The sequence below is a fragment of the Astatotilapia calliptera genome, chromosome 17, assembly GCF_900246225.1.
Source record: "Astatotilapia calliptera chromosome 17, fAstCal1.2, whole genome shotgun sequence".
NCBI lineage: Eukaryota > Metazoa > Chordata > Actinopteri > Cichliformes > Cichlidae > Astatotilapia > Astatotilapia calliptera.
In genome coordinates this window covers 19715527-19729560 of record NC_039318.1, presented here as the reverse complement: position 1 = coordinate 19729560, position 14034 = coordinate 19715527, and the positions used below count along the sequence as shown (strand labels likewise).

Genomic DNA, 14034 nt, shown 5'->3' with positions numbered 1-14034 from the left:
TGAAGTGTAACAACAGTCCGGTAGATTTCAGCTGGCAGTCAGTGTTGAACAGAAACATGGAGGAGGGTTAAAAATTTCCAGGGCTGATGTAAATCGATGATGTGAAGGCATTTAGTTAGCATTTCTATTTAATTCAGTTATGTAAGTGATGGGTTTATTTATAGGAGTCCCTCAGTGGGAAAAGTCTTTGGCATTCTGCATAGTGCTGACACTGTCCATTAACCTATTAAAACTTAAAGCTAAAACATTGCTTTTTTTACAAATGTATTTAAAATGCTAAATTCTAAAAGAACGTGCTATGTTATAGGTATCTCTTTTCACATGTATTTTTGGCATTTAGTCTTTATCAAGACAGGCTTGTGCACAGCGGAAGAAGCAGCAAAGTTGCTTTAAATAAGCTAAAATTACTGATAAGTGGTAGTGGTAAAAACTCCCATGGTTAATGTAATTAGATGTTATCCAAATATTTAGTAGGCATTTCTGCATAATTCAGTTATGGCAGTTATAAATATATAGATTCCATTAATGGGATATAGAGTGTCTGGCTCTCCATTAAAACCCAGAATAATACTGCTAGTAATGAATATATTCATGAAAACCACTGTGCCATGAGCTGGAGTCAGCTCAGCAGCAGACGGCAGACAATATTTTATTTCACTTAAACTCTAAGATAGGTACTAAACATCTAACCATTGTTTATTGAAGAACCAGATGGAATGTCCCAGTTCAAAGTGCTGGCCCTGACTCAACTATTTCAGTCAAAAAAAGGTTGGTATTACCATCTGGATTAATTTCTTTTGTGATTTGGTTCTGGGACCAGTGTGGGACCCCACACTCAATAAACACAGGCATCAGGTGGGTCAGGTGGGTTCCACAGCAGCTTGCAAATGTTCAGCGACCTTTTAAAACAAGGTGACTGCCTTTAAAAGGTTGGCATTATAGATGAACTAATATGTCTATCTATCCATCATCTTAAACTTTCCTTCATCTGTCTTATTATCTGTCTTGTCTAGGCAATGATCTACAACAAAATCCTGCGCCTATCCACCTCCAACATGTCAATGGGGGAGATGACGTTGGGGCAGATCAACAACCTGGTTGCTATAGAAACCAACCAGCTCATGTGGTTCCTCTTCCTCTGCCCCAACCTGTGGGCCATGCCCGTGCAGGTAAGATAAGCCATATTCTTAAACATATTTGGATATGTTTTACTCCTATCAATAGTTTTTCAAGTCAGGTCTTTTTGTTTCTTTGCAGATTGTGATGGGAATAATTCTGCTCCGTCATTTTATGGGCTCGAGTGCCTTGGTAGGAGCGGCTGTCATAGTTCTGCTGGCTCCGGTCCAGTACCTTATAGCTACAAAGCTGGCAGACACGCAGAAAATCACACTGGTAAAGAAGATATTTATAAATATAAAATAAATGTTTTCTCAGTGTAGAAAACAAAATTTCCTGCGTAATTCTGAACAAAAATCTTCTTTGAATGTCTTATTTGCTATTTCAGGAACACAGTACAGATCGTGTTAAAAAGACCACTGAGATCCTAAAGGGCATAAAGTTGCTGAAGCTGTACGCCTGGGAGAACATCTTCTGTGACAGTGTGGAGGAGACCAGAGGCAAAGAGCTCACCAGCCTCAGGACCTTCGCCTTCTACACATCCATGTCCAGTAAGATGAAAATCAGTAGCAGGAGTTTTAAGTATGTGAGCAGAATGTCTGCAGACCAGCAGAAATGGAATTTGTTTGGCATGTACAGAATGAATCTTGTTTGAAACGCCACACATATATTCAGCGATGGTTAGCATAAATCATTTTTCTAGGAAATTATTTCCACAGTACAACTTAACAAACAGTTCAATTACAGCATTAATTACTGCACTTGGTTTTCAGGTGATTATATTTAATTTATACATTCTTCCCTTAGGCAGTATCCTTCAAAGCAATAGCATAAATTTTCACTGCTATGCAGATGGTATCCAGCTTTATCTATCCATGAAGCCAGATAACACGCACCAATTAGTTAAACTGCAGTAGTGGCTTAAAGATATTAAAACCTGGATGACCTCTTTTTATGAATTCAGATAAAACTGAGGTTATTGTACTCGGCCCTAAACATCTCACAAACATGATGTCTAACCAGATGCTTACTCTGAATGGCATTACCTTGGCCTCCAGTAACACTGAGGAATCTTGGAGTCATCTTTGACCAGGATATGTCCTACAGTGTGCATATTAAACATATGTAACACTTAATATGAAACACTGATTTCTTAAATTTACACAATATCCTAAAATTGGAAATATCCTGTCTCAGAGTGATGCTGAAAAACTAGTTCATCCATTTATTAATTCTGCACTGAGTGTTTCTTCTTCATTCCCCTTTTTTGCTCACAATGTGTTTACACAAAACTTTGCATTTAATTATTAGCTATTATTAAACTCTAGATCTCTTCCACAGTGTCCTGTCTCCCACCCTCACCCCCAAAGATTTTCTCTGTATTATTGTAGGGTCTTTACACAATATAAAGGGCCTCAGGAACCTCTTTTTGTGATATAAATGAAACTGAATAATTGTTACTGTTATACAGTATTTGATTATAGAGAAGGCTCTTGTCTAGCCCACATTCATAAGTGCTGTTTTTGAATAATGGTTAAAACAATGCAACATTTGTTTTTCAAAGAATAATTTTTTTAAAAGGGACTTAAAGTATGTTATAAAGCTTGTATTGTTACCTAAATCAGCTAAGTTACTATCCTACCAATAAAACCTGTTCCTTTTTTTGTGCAGTTTTCATGAATGCTGCTATTCCCATTGCTGCGGTTCTAGCCGTAAGTCAGTTTTATTACAATCTGTAAAAGAATTTGACTCTGCTTTAAATGTTCTACTTGCTTATTTCTTAAGCTATAATTCAACAGCATAAGGAAGAGATGTTAAACTTGTCTTTTGTTGTTTTTTTGCAGACATTTGTGACGTATCACATCCTCAATAAAGAAGGCCCCAGTCCTTCTCAGGCCTTTGCAGCTCTGTCACTGTTTCACATCCTGGTCACCCCGCTCTTCCTGCTTTCCACTGTTGTCAGATTTGCTGTGAAGGCTCTGGTTAGGTGAGTGTTTAGATTTATTTGTATTGTAAAAGGTTGTGGACAGCTGGTTGGCATGCTTTGACTGAAGGAGAGGGGATGTGGACATGACTAAACATGGAGTACAAACTGGACATGGCTTCAGCGGCAAATCTAATTAAAGGAACGTCAAGGAAACCCAACAACAGTGACGAGAAACTCTAAACTCCTGAGAGATTACCGGTATTGGAATCATCACAGTGTCACTGTTAATAGGCTGTGTGTGTGTGTGTGTGTGTGTGTGTGTGTGTGTGTGTGTGTGTGTTCTTACAGTGTTCAGAAGCTTGGTGAGTTTCTACAGAGTGATGAAATTGGAGACGACAGCTGGAGAAATGGTGACATATCTGTTTCCTTCGAAGCTGGAAAGAAACCCATGGGGATGGTGAGTTACGATACCAGATCAATAAAAAAGACCAAGGAAAAGTGCAAAAGTAACAGTTTGTATTTTTGACTGCTACACCTCTGAGCCTGTTTGGGGTATTTGAACATTTCACCACTCAGTGAAATACAGGCCTAATCGTGTGGCTGTCTGAGTCTTTAGTCGCTTAGTGTCTGCTCTGCAGTGGGATTATCACTGTTTGTGTTCAAATGGACAGTCAGACCACAAAGCTGAGTGACTCACATGATTCATTAGAGCTGTAATGGTTTTCAGATAAGATTGTAAAAGGAAATTTAAAAAACAGCATACCCATTTATGACATATTTTTTCGACTCATTTTATTCTCACTCAAAATCAGCTAAAATTAGACAACATAGAAAAATAAAACCCCGTAACAGTAATACCGGATTTTGTTTTCATCTCCATTATCATTTTATCGCCTCTACTTAATGTTAAAAACACATTTTTTAGACATTCTTTAGCAACTAAACTTCTTATGTGTGGAAACTAAGCAGCAGTCATGGGGTGTTTACTAAATGTAAGACCAAAGTGGAGATATTTGGCCATAAACGTAGCATGTCAGCACAAACGCCTCATACCAACTGTCTGCACGATGGTGGAGAGATTATGATTTGGTATTGTTTTCTAACCACAGCACCTGGGCACCTTGCAGTCACTGAGTACATCATGATCTCCTCTGCACACCAAAATATTCTAGAGTGTGATGTGAGGGCATTTGCCTGACAACTAAAGCTTGACCCACAGAAATTGACTGTTACCTGCTTCCTAGTATCTCCAATGACATCAATCACATGCCCTTTTCTAGCTGGTCCATAATCCTGGGTTATGTAGCCAATATGGAGATCTTTGAGAGTGAAAACTGTGACTTCTATGGATACAGCATCCTGGTACTTGGAGTACACTCACATACTGTAGCCTGACTACATCTTCTTGATGAACGTGTGAATACTTTTACTTTTGTGTGGAGATTTTAGTTGTGGAACTTCACGTGCAATTTAGAAACATTGATGAACTTTGTTTTTGTATCTGGATCATATAATAATAATGAGGACTGAGTCCATTGGGGCAACGTTTTCTGCTTCCAGAGGAAGTACAGCAGATGCAGAAAAGTCTTATGTTTATTATCAAATGCTCACTCCTTTCTCTCCCTTTTTCTTTCGGTTGTCCCTCTCAAGACCAAAGCCATCAACAGGAAGCAGCCAATGCGCTACCAAATGGACAACTATGAGCAGCCAACCAGGCGACAGATGAGACCCTCAGAGACAGAGGATGTGGCTGTAAAGGTCAGGCTCAAAGTTTATGTGTTAGGGGAAAGTTTACAGGGGTGTAAGTTAGATACAGGCTATGATCACATGTAAAGTGCAACACATGGACCCACGTCTACCCATTTATCAATGAACCTTTTGGTTTTTTGGCAGCTTTAGAGGAACTGGCTGTGGTTTAATTTGTAGTAATGGACACCTCTGACTTTCCAGAGCTGTAGATGTGGGATAAAGAAAGTAGATGATGGGACTGGAAAGACATCATTAGTATCGGAGCAGAAACCTTTGTCTTGATATCTAACCCACTGGTGTCTTGAAGGGTTTTCAGCATGTGACACTAAGAGTGGGGGTTATGAGCAACACATTTAGATGCAATGAACTCAGTTGTCCAGACTGACAGTTCCCTCTTAAAGATAAATAGTCTTTTGAGGATGGTTATGCTTAGATGCAGAGGAAAGGTTCCTGTTTTGATGGGAATAAAGAGAGCGGAAACTCGTTCAGCCATGTTATCGGCTGCCTGTTCAAGGCAGGTGCACCTGGAGAGTGGACAGCAGACACAATAAAAAGCACCTTTTCGAGAAGAAGCATCAGATGGATAAGCACAGAAGGGCTGCGTGCTGTTGCTGCCACTTATCTCACTTTTATGAGCAGCTGTTTCATATCTTTATTGTTTATGCGTCCATGGGTTTTTGCCTGCAATCATACATGCGACATGCGTGTGTGCACATACTCTCACTCCTCTCAGGAAGTGCAGGATTCACATGAGAATTTGTTGTCCCTTAAAGGGCCTTGTGGATGTGTCCAAGGTTTTCTCAGCCCCTCTGTGAAGACTCCTCTTCCTGTCCCATCCCTGTGGAATGATGCTATTCCCCAGATGGCAGACCCCCAATTAGAGTGGTAGCTTTTCCATGCTTGACACAGACCTTGTTGACTTATCAGTGTAAAACTTGTTTGTTATGCATTACACACACCCACATATACAAGGTTATGGCCATTTAAAGGAGGCCTTTGCTTTTCCTTTTTCTATCAGATATGTATTTTGGTGGATGCTCATGTTAAACATGGCCAACCAACAGGCCATCCAAACTCCACACAGAAGGGTTTCTGTGTGGAGATCCAGATCCAGGAAAATCTGGACACAATGCAGATATAGCATTAATGTTAATGTAGTTCCCCTAAAATTCTGAGAATAGAGGAAATTGAAGCTTTTGTCTTCATCACACAGGCTTTAAATCAGGTTCATAAAATGTTTAACTCGGCTTCACAGGCTTGAGAAAGCTGCAGAGAAATACACCAGGGTTCATCTTGTTTTTTATATTTCTTATCTGTCAGTCTTTTGTTTTGTTCATTGTCATATTTACATATCACCAGGCCCATTTCCTGCAGCTGCACATTTTCTATTAAATATTTTGACTACATTTATCTGCTCTCAGCAAAATCTCATCTTTTTATTTTCACTCCCCTTTTTGCACATCTTCTCTCCCTGTCCTTTCTCCTTCCTCCCTTGTCAAATTGTTGATAGTATCTTAACTTGCTTTCCATTTTTATATACCTCATCCTGCTTTTTGTAATCTTGGTTGTTTACTTTTGCTCAGGAGCATGGAAATACATCTGAGATTTCCCATGTGTGTTTTGGTGGTCATGCATGAACAGCCTGCTCAATTGAGGTGTATTTGTTTCTTAGTCACTCAGTGTAAAACAATGTCTAAATATTATAATCTTTATTTTTGGTGCTATAATCTTTTAAAAGAGATCTTTCATCATCTTATGATGCTCTTATATTCTTGATTCCTTTGGGATCGGGTCATTGGGAAAAGGAAGCTTTGAAGAAAGTTTGCGTTTCAGGGGGTGTCCCTGCATAAAATAATAAAAATAAATAAATGCAACAGATGGGAGGAATGTAAACAAACTCCATGCATGAAGGGATATAGACGAGGGATTAGATACACAAGTCTGCTACGTGCTGATCGGCGGGTTTCTGGACACAAATAATGAAGCTTTCAAAAAGAAATTTCATTGATAGTGGAGCTTAAATTTAAGACTTCTTCCATTTGATCTTGCTTTAATGCCACGTCGTGAAGAAGCAATGAGCGGAGGGTCATGATCCTTTATTCCATCCCTCTTCAGTCTAAATTTCCAGTGAACATGTGTGTTTCAATCAGCTGACTGATTTTCATTGTTTCCATTTCATCAAAGGTGATTTCTAACCAAGCCGAGGAAGCTGAATCCTTCTGTTCTTTCTTGTGTTGACCTTTTTTGAGTCAGTAATGGAAAATAAAGTAAATTCCTTTTCATAAGACTCATCCAGCTATGCTTACTGGGGGTAACTGATTATACAAATGGAAATGGAAGTAATTATCATTCATTCATTTTTGGTTAATGTCTAAAAGCTTGTCTTTAAAGGGAAGTCTTTAATAGATTTTCCACTAGGCCATAACACTACCATTAAAGTAATTAGTTGCACTTCGATTGTATTTGTGTCGGACGGTGTCAAAATCCCATGGTTAGAAATTTACATTTGGTCCAATAAAAATGTAAATTGACCACATTTTGTTATATTTAGCTTCAGTCTTTCAGATTTAATACACAGGCTGTAAAACACGTGTCGTAGAACCAAAGAACAACTTGTTTGGATGGTGAACTTATCGGAAACCATGAATACATACTGTATATTATATAGCCTGTCAGGCCTTTTAATGCAAACCTGTGATTTTTTGGCTGCATCGATGACACTGACCGTAATCTCCTACTGAAGTGTGAGTGGATCAGGCCTTCACACATCTTGCACTGACAAAACAGAGCTGTAGCACCTGTCCCTCTTGTGTAACAGATTTTTATTTGTCAGCATTCACCAAAGTGAACTTGATGTGAAATGCGTCACAGGATGACATTTGGTTTGGTGTCCCTCATGCCACGAGCCCAGTGTGTGTGTTATCTCAGCAGTGTTCGCTGCAATGCACTTACTGTTAGCATTTCTTAAACTCTGGGTCGGGGCGTAAAGTGGGTCATGTCCTTTGCTCCAGTGGGTTCACACGTAACAAGAAAACAGCACGTATTCATGTTGCATAATGGGAATTTACTGAGAGTCATGTGCTGGGAAAAAAAGCACTTTAGCGCACTTTAGTAGTATAACCCTTTTGTTACCTTCTGATCTTTTTATTTTTTATTTCTCTGTGTAGGTCACGGGTGGATCCTTCACCTGGGGAAATAACCTGTTGACACTGTCGGACATCAACATCCGGATCCCAACAGGTAAGACTAGACGACAGGTAGAATACTTTAAAGTTCAGGTTTGTATAAGGAGAAACTCTAGTATGTGGCAATGGAAATTTTGTTTATGTTGCATATATTTCATTATATGTAAACGCAATGTGCTCAAAACATAAGAGGTTTACAATGCCTTAAGAGTGTATACCTATACAGCTATTAAGTGAAACTTTGTTGAAATAAAAAGGGTTTGACATATGTTATATATGATGCATCAAACCTAATCATTTCTGTCCTGAACCTAACCTTGCTGATTCTTCTCCTCATACTCTTCCTTTCTTTTAATTCTCTTAGATGTCGTGACATTTGAGGTTTGTTCTTCAACAGTTAGATTTGGTGTACCTCAAAGTTCTGTTTTTGGGACCTGTTTTATTTTATATATATCACTTTATAGGCTACAAGCATAATTTAGCCTTAATTAGAGTCCCAGAGAGCAGCCATTTGGCTTTTCTACCTTTAAAACCCACCTTCCAGCCAAATGGCTGGTAGGTGTTTAATATTTTAGCATTTGATTTTTACTTTCTTTTATTTTACTAATATTTTGGTTACATATTCATATTTGATGTGTATCATATTTTCTCTTTAATGTTTTGTAATGTGGATATTTGTCAGACCCAGTTCTTTTAGAATTTGCTATATAAAAACACTTGTTTTTATATGATATACGGTGCTTAACAAATGTATTAGACCACCTGTCATGTAAACAGGAAAACACAAATATTTCAGAAATCTATAGGTAAACATTATGTTGTTATGTGTTAGACAAATAATACTGAATTTATGTTTTTATACCCACATTTAAGCTGGCATACCATTTCACCGATGAAATTAATTTTTCTGTTCAGGTTAATTTAAGAAGGAAAAAAAAATATTATTGTTACATTTATTCATTTTTTTAAAAATGTGACAAACTTTTTTGCTTTAAAAAAATTTAAACTGTAAATATGAAAAAAATGATCAACATGACCTATTTTTACCATTAAAAATATCATTTTGATTAAAGAGTTTGTGCACACTGGTGGATTAACCATTAGAGAAACTGTAAATTTAGGTTGGTTTTGTCACAAACCTTATATTCGGTGGCGGTCTAAAATTTGTTAAGAACTTTATAACATTAAATGCTGCTTTGTGTATTAAAGCAGTATCAGTGTTTAAATAAATACATGCAATCACAGCCAGATACTGACTCTGCCAAGTGTTTTAAATTTAGAAGCATACATCCACAGGGAGGGATCTCACTCATATCATTGCGTATTTTAATACATCTGCTGCCTTTCACTTTTTTATGGTGGCTCTGTTCGCTGTAACGTTTCTCTTCTTGTTTTAAAATCTAGTTTTTGAGATTTAAGATCACAGTAAGTTTTGAGCTTATCTTTTTTCTTTACTGTATCAGTGTGACAAACACTGTTTTAGTGTACATGACGCTGCTGTTACACCGAGAGCTGCGGTAATTCTGCACTCCTGTAACTGAAACACTGAGTGTCAGGAGACCATGTTGCTGAAGCTGTTAACAAATGGACTGTATAGTATGTCTTACACGCACACAGACGGACACACACGCAGTTTCCCTCGGGAAGTGACTTGCTTGCCATCCCAGTCATGCTACTACTAAGACAACCAGGATTTGTTGTCCTGCCAAGTGCTGGTGTAATGTTGTTCGGAGTAACTGGAGTGTTATGTTTGTGCGTTTTTCAGTTTGTTTTAGAGTCATTACAGACTTTCAGCTCACAGTGGCTGCTTGCATTTAGGGGATAAGGAATAATAAACAAATAGTAGATCTGAGCTCCTTTTAAGCTTAGTTTGACTGGTTTTGTCTGAAAGTTTCTTGTAATCATATTTATAGATTACCTTGATTGTTATCTGAGAGATTATGAGCGGGGTGTATTGTTGATGTCAGTAAGTAGCGGGGTTTCTAAATGGTTAACCTGCCCTCCACATTTAATGCCTCAGATTCTCATTAACATACAATTTTCAAGTTATTGAAACATCTTATGACATATAGTCTTCTTACAGAATCATGAATATTTAAATATTAAAAGGTTACAGTGTGCCTTACTCTGTAATAAAGTAGCATCCACCAGATAAATTTAGCTAGAGTTAAAGGCAAGGTTAGGTTTGGGTTCAGGTCATGCCCACCCCCCTTTTATACAACTACCCCCAAATTAAAAATCTTTCATCTGAAAAATGTAATCGTCAAACGTATGAATCTTAATCTGAGAATCAGTTCCAGACCTGTTGCTGCCATCGATCGTACATTTTCTCAGTCTAAACTCAATTTGTTTTCTATGCGCAGTTGTGAATAACATCTGTGAGATTTGAAAATCATTGTTGTCATTTAGATTTTCCACAGCCTCCCAACTTGTTTTTAAAACAGGTGTTACACTTCATCGTCTGCAATCGTGGAAAAATGAAGCTTTCACATAACTCTATGCAGTCATCTGAAAAACGAAGTACTAAGTACACTGCATGATTCAAAAGCTTGTAGGGTGGGATTTCAGTCAGGGTGACTTTCATTGGTGCAAACTTTAGCTGTCGGACACATGGCCTCACATTTGACTCTACAATACTTTTGCATACAGAAGATTTCATGGTTGACTCAGTAAGTGCAAGGTGCTGGTATGAAGTGTATGCGCTGACATGCTGTGGTGCTGTGCATTATGTCCAAACATCTCCACATTGTTTGTTCAGATGTAACATTGCAACCATTCCAGACCACCATGCCTCTTCAGTATTTGGCTGATTGTTTTGTCATGAATTTTAACTAAGGCCTGCAGAGTTTGAGATGTAGGTCTTTGATTTTTTGGAATTTCTCTGAGTATTGCATAGTTTGAATTTTCTGAGATGTCCCCTCCTGGGAAGATTTTGGCATTGTGTTAACACGCACCAGCAAACTATCACAACATCTACTTTTCATTAGCTAAACCTGGCTCATACTTACCCTCTTAACTGCCATGGAAGCAGTAAAGTTTTTTTTTAGTTTGTTACGTGACTGCAAAGAGTCTGTTTAGCATGTGGCTAAAAGAACACCTAATCCTTTCTCCATGTGGGCCACCAGTGAAATGGTGGCTTTAGGAGATTAACTGAGTTTCTAGCTAGTTTACCATCACCACCTTTTTCATTTCATTCTATCTCAGGTCAGCTGACAATGATCGTGGGCCAGGTGGGTTGTGGGAAATCCTCCCTGCTGCTGGCCATGCTTGGAGAAATGCAAGCCATCGAGGGGGGAGTCTACTGGAGCAAGTAAGAAAATATTTTATAGGTACTTAGTATCTAATATGCAAGAATCTGTTAAATGTAACAGAGGATCCAAAGCTGGTGGATTAATAATAAATAAATACAGTAGCTGTTTTGGTGTGCTGCAAATAATTAAATAGAGGAAGTGGAACCCATGTTCTAAAAGCTTTGTATTTTGTATATGATGATATTTGAAATTTCTTCTGTTCTTTCTATGTGTTTCTATGTGTATAAACCTTTTAATTTTTTTTTTATGTATCAGAATGATAATCTCATATTTCTCATTTTATTTTGTTTAGTCAAACAGTTAAGTACTTTCAGTTGTTTTTGTTTCACGCCATTTTTATTTTACACATCTGGCCGCATATAGTACGTCTTCATGACCATGATTGGGAACAAATGTAAACTAATAATCTCTTGTCTGTGCACAGAGTAATGCTGACAGTAACGAGAAGAATCAATTACTGGCTCGTTAGTGTCAAACGTCCAGCAGCGACATTCACTGTCATTTAATTTGCCGCTCTCGTGGTCATCTGGGATCTGTCAGCTTCTCCTCTGGAAAGCTTTCCATTTATAAAATCAATTATGGACGACTCAGTTACAGTCAAACTATGATGTTTAAAAGCATTATGTTCTCCCCGAGTTTAATGTAATTGCCATTCATTCGCTAAAATATGGGGGATATTGAGTTACACCAAAGATGCTTTCATTCATTTTATTATTTAATTAAACTGCAAAAGACAAACTGGTTCTTCAGCCTCACAAACACCAAATGACACTGGCTGAATCAATTACGAGGAGGATATTTGGTAATAAGCAGATCTCATAGCCTCAAAGCAGAGGTCAGCTGTGTTTGTCGTCTCTGGACATTTTATTATTAGAGGAAAGGACTTCCTGGTTTCTACTGTGTCTTATGCTAATTGAAGAGAAGTTCTGAGATAACACTGGTCATTTGTAACATCTCAGTTGCTTCCATAATTGTGATCAGTTTTTCTCAATGTCCTGACAGTTTCACACTTTTAGTGGTTCACTCAGGAGTTTCACCCACAGTGTTAAAATTGGGAGGTTACTTGAATAAACATAAGTGTTTATGTAGAGCTGTGGTCAGAAGTTTAGGCCTGTTAACTTCTCATTGACCATGATTGACCACAACTAAAGTCATTAAAGAAATGAAAGAAGTCATTTAAAAATCCCCAAATACCATGACATTCATACACAGATTTTTAATGTGCAATGTGAAGCTGGAAATGGAAACAAAAGGTTGCTGTAGGTGTCTGCAGTGTGCGCCGTCATATTAGACAACTGTCCTGTGACTACGACTCATTTTCTTTCTGTAATTCAAGTTTCAGTTGCTTTTTTTTAGAGGATTTTTGAATTTCTATCGCCTATATATCTGTCTTTATATCCTTATATTGTCTTTGCACACTAACCAGTGTGTGTGTGTGGTTGTGTGTGTGTGTGGTTGTGTGTGTGTGTGTGTGTGTGTGTGTGTGTGTGTGTGTGTGTGTGTGTGTGTGTGGTTTCTTTCCCTTTACCTTCTGCTTTCTTGCCATATCAGGCAGCCTGATTGTGAGGTGATCCACGAGGGGAACATAAGGTACCTTCTCTCTGGTCTACAGTCATTTAAACACAGACTGTAAATACTCAGGCTTGAAAATAGGTACTATTTTCTCACTTGCATACCCTCATGTTATTTTAAAGGGGTATATTGGCAAAAGCATGAGTATCTTCTTGGTGTTAAATTAGTTTATTAGTCATAATTTTTTATTACACCCAAAAAGGTAACTGCCATCTTTCACTGCTCACTGAGCACAGCATTTCCCCATCAGTTTAATATAAAGAGGTTACAAATCATTCCATATCATTTTTTATGCCTTTCAACGTTTACATTTAGCAGTTTGGATGATTTTTTTTTATTGCTCACCGTGTGTTATGAAGGTTAAGTAAGTAAATCGCATTAGGAAGTAATCTGAAGGTGTGATCGGCTGTGGTTCACGAGCCCTACAGAAACCAGTGCTGATATCAGGTAAAGCAGTTTCTGAGTTTACCAAGGACACTTTCTATCTGGTGTTTGCTGAGTTAGTGCAAAATTGCACTGAAATTCGGAAGAGAACAACGTGGACATGCACAGCTGTCATTGAGAGTTTTTACTCTAAAATCTGCTGCACGTTTGTACTGAGTGGCAGCACTGAGGTTTAGCCTGAAGTTGGAGAGTGAGGTTAATATTGGAGATCTGTGGAAGCCACATAATTATCAGTACATTCATATTTCTCTCAAATGTTGAAGGAACACAATTTTTATCCTTACATTAGGATGTCTGATGCTCTTGGCTGATGATGGCCTCAGAGGAATGGGACATTCACTGTTTGGTTCTGCTTTGATGCAGAGACATTAATCAGTCTGAATGTTGTAGCAGGATAGCTACAACATTCAGACTGTATCGTTGTAACACATGCCTGATGGATCGATTACTTTATGTTATTCAGTGGTTAAACTGATTTCCATGAGCCAAGAGAACCAGTACAGAAGTTTAACACACTGAAAGCTCTTAGAGTGACCAAACCATCTGAGAAGGGTCTGAAACTTGCGTAACTCTTGCCGCTGTTGTAATGTTTTTGTAATGTCATAAGACTAATCTAAAAATATTAAATTGTTACATTACAGTGTTACATATTGAGAAACTAATTGCAAGAGAAGATAATTTATGTGTTATTTTGTTTCTTACAGCTGTTTAAAATAAAACAAACATAATA

At 38.0% G+C, this 14034-nt stretch overlaps 1 protein-coding gene across 11 annotated transcripts in view; it reads left to right on the top strand.

Moving 5' to 3' along the window:
• The window catches only part of abcc9 (ATP-binding cassette, sub-family C (CFTR/MRP), member 9), an 82818-nt gene that overhangs the window by 30007 nt on the left and 38777 nt on the right, over positions 1-14034 (top strand). For 9 of the 11 annotated variants that reach the window (XR_003270174.1, XR_003270176.1, XR_003270177.1 and 6 more), the window contains 10 exons: positions 1014-1169; positions 1258-1392; positions 1505-1667; positions 2788-2828; positions 2961-3103; positions 3392-3500; positions 4694-4801; positions 7960-8032; positions 11182-11287; positions 12840-12878. Coding sequence is in view for 3 of the 11 variants with exons in the window: in XM_026147674.1 (XP_026003459.1) it covers positions 1014-1169; positions 1258-1392; positions 1505-1667; positions 2788-2828; positions 2961-3103; positions 3392-3500; positions 4694-4801; positions 7960-8032; positions 11182-11287; positions 12840-12878 (1073 nt within the window). In the remaining 8 variants the exon portion in view is untranslated. The remainder of the gene's footprint in view (positions 1-1013; positions 1170-1257; positions 1393-1504; positions 1668-2787; positions 2829-2960; positions 3104-3391; positions 3501-4693; positions 4802-7959; positions 8033-11181; positions 11288-12839; positions 12879-14034) is intronic. The other 2 variants (XR_003270179.1, XR_003270178.1) reach the window with 1 other exon arrangement.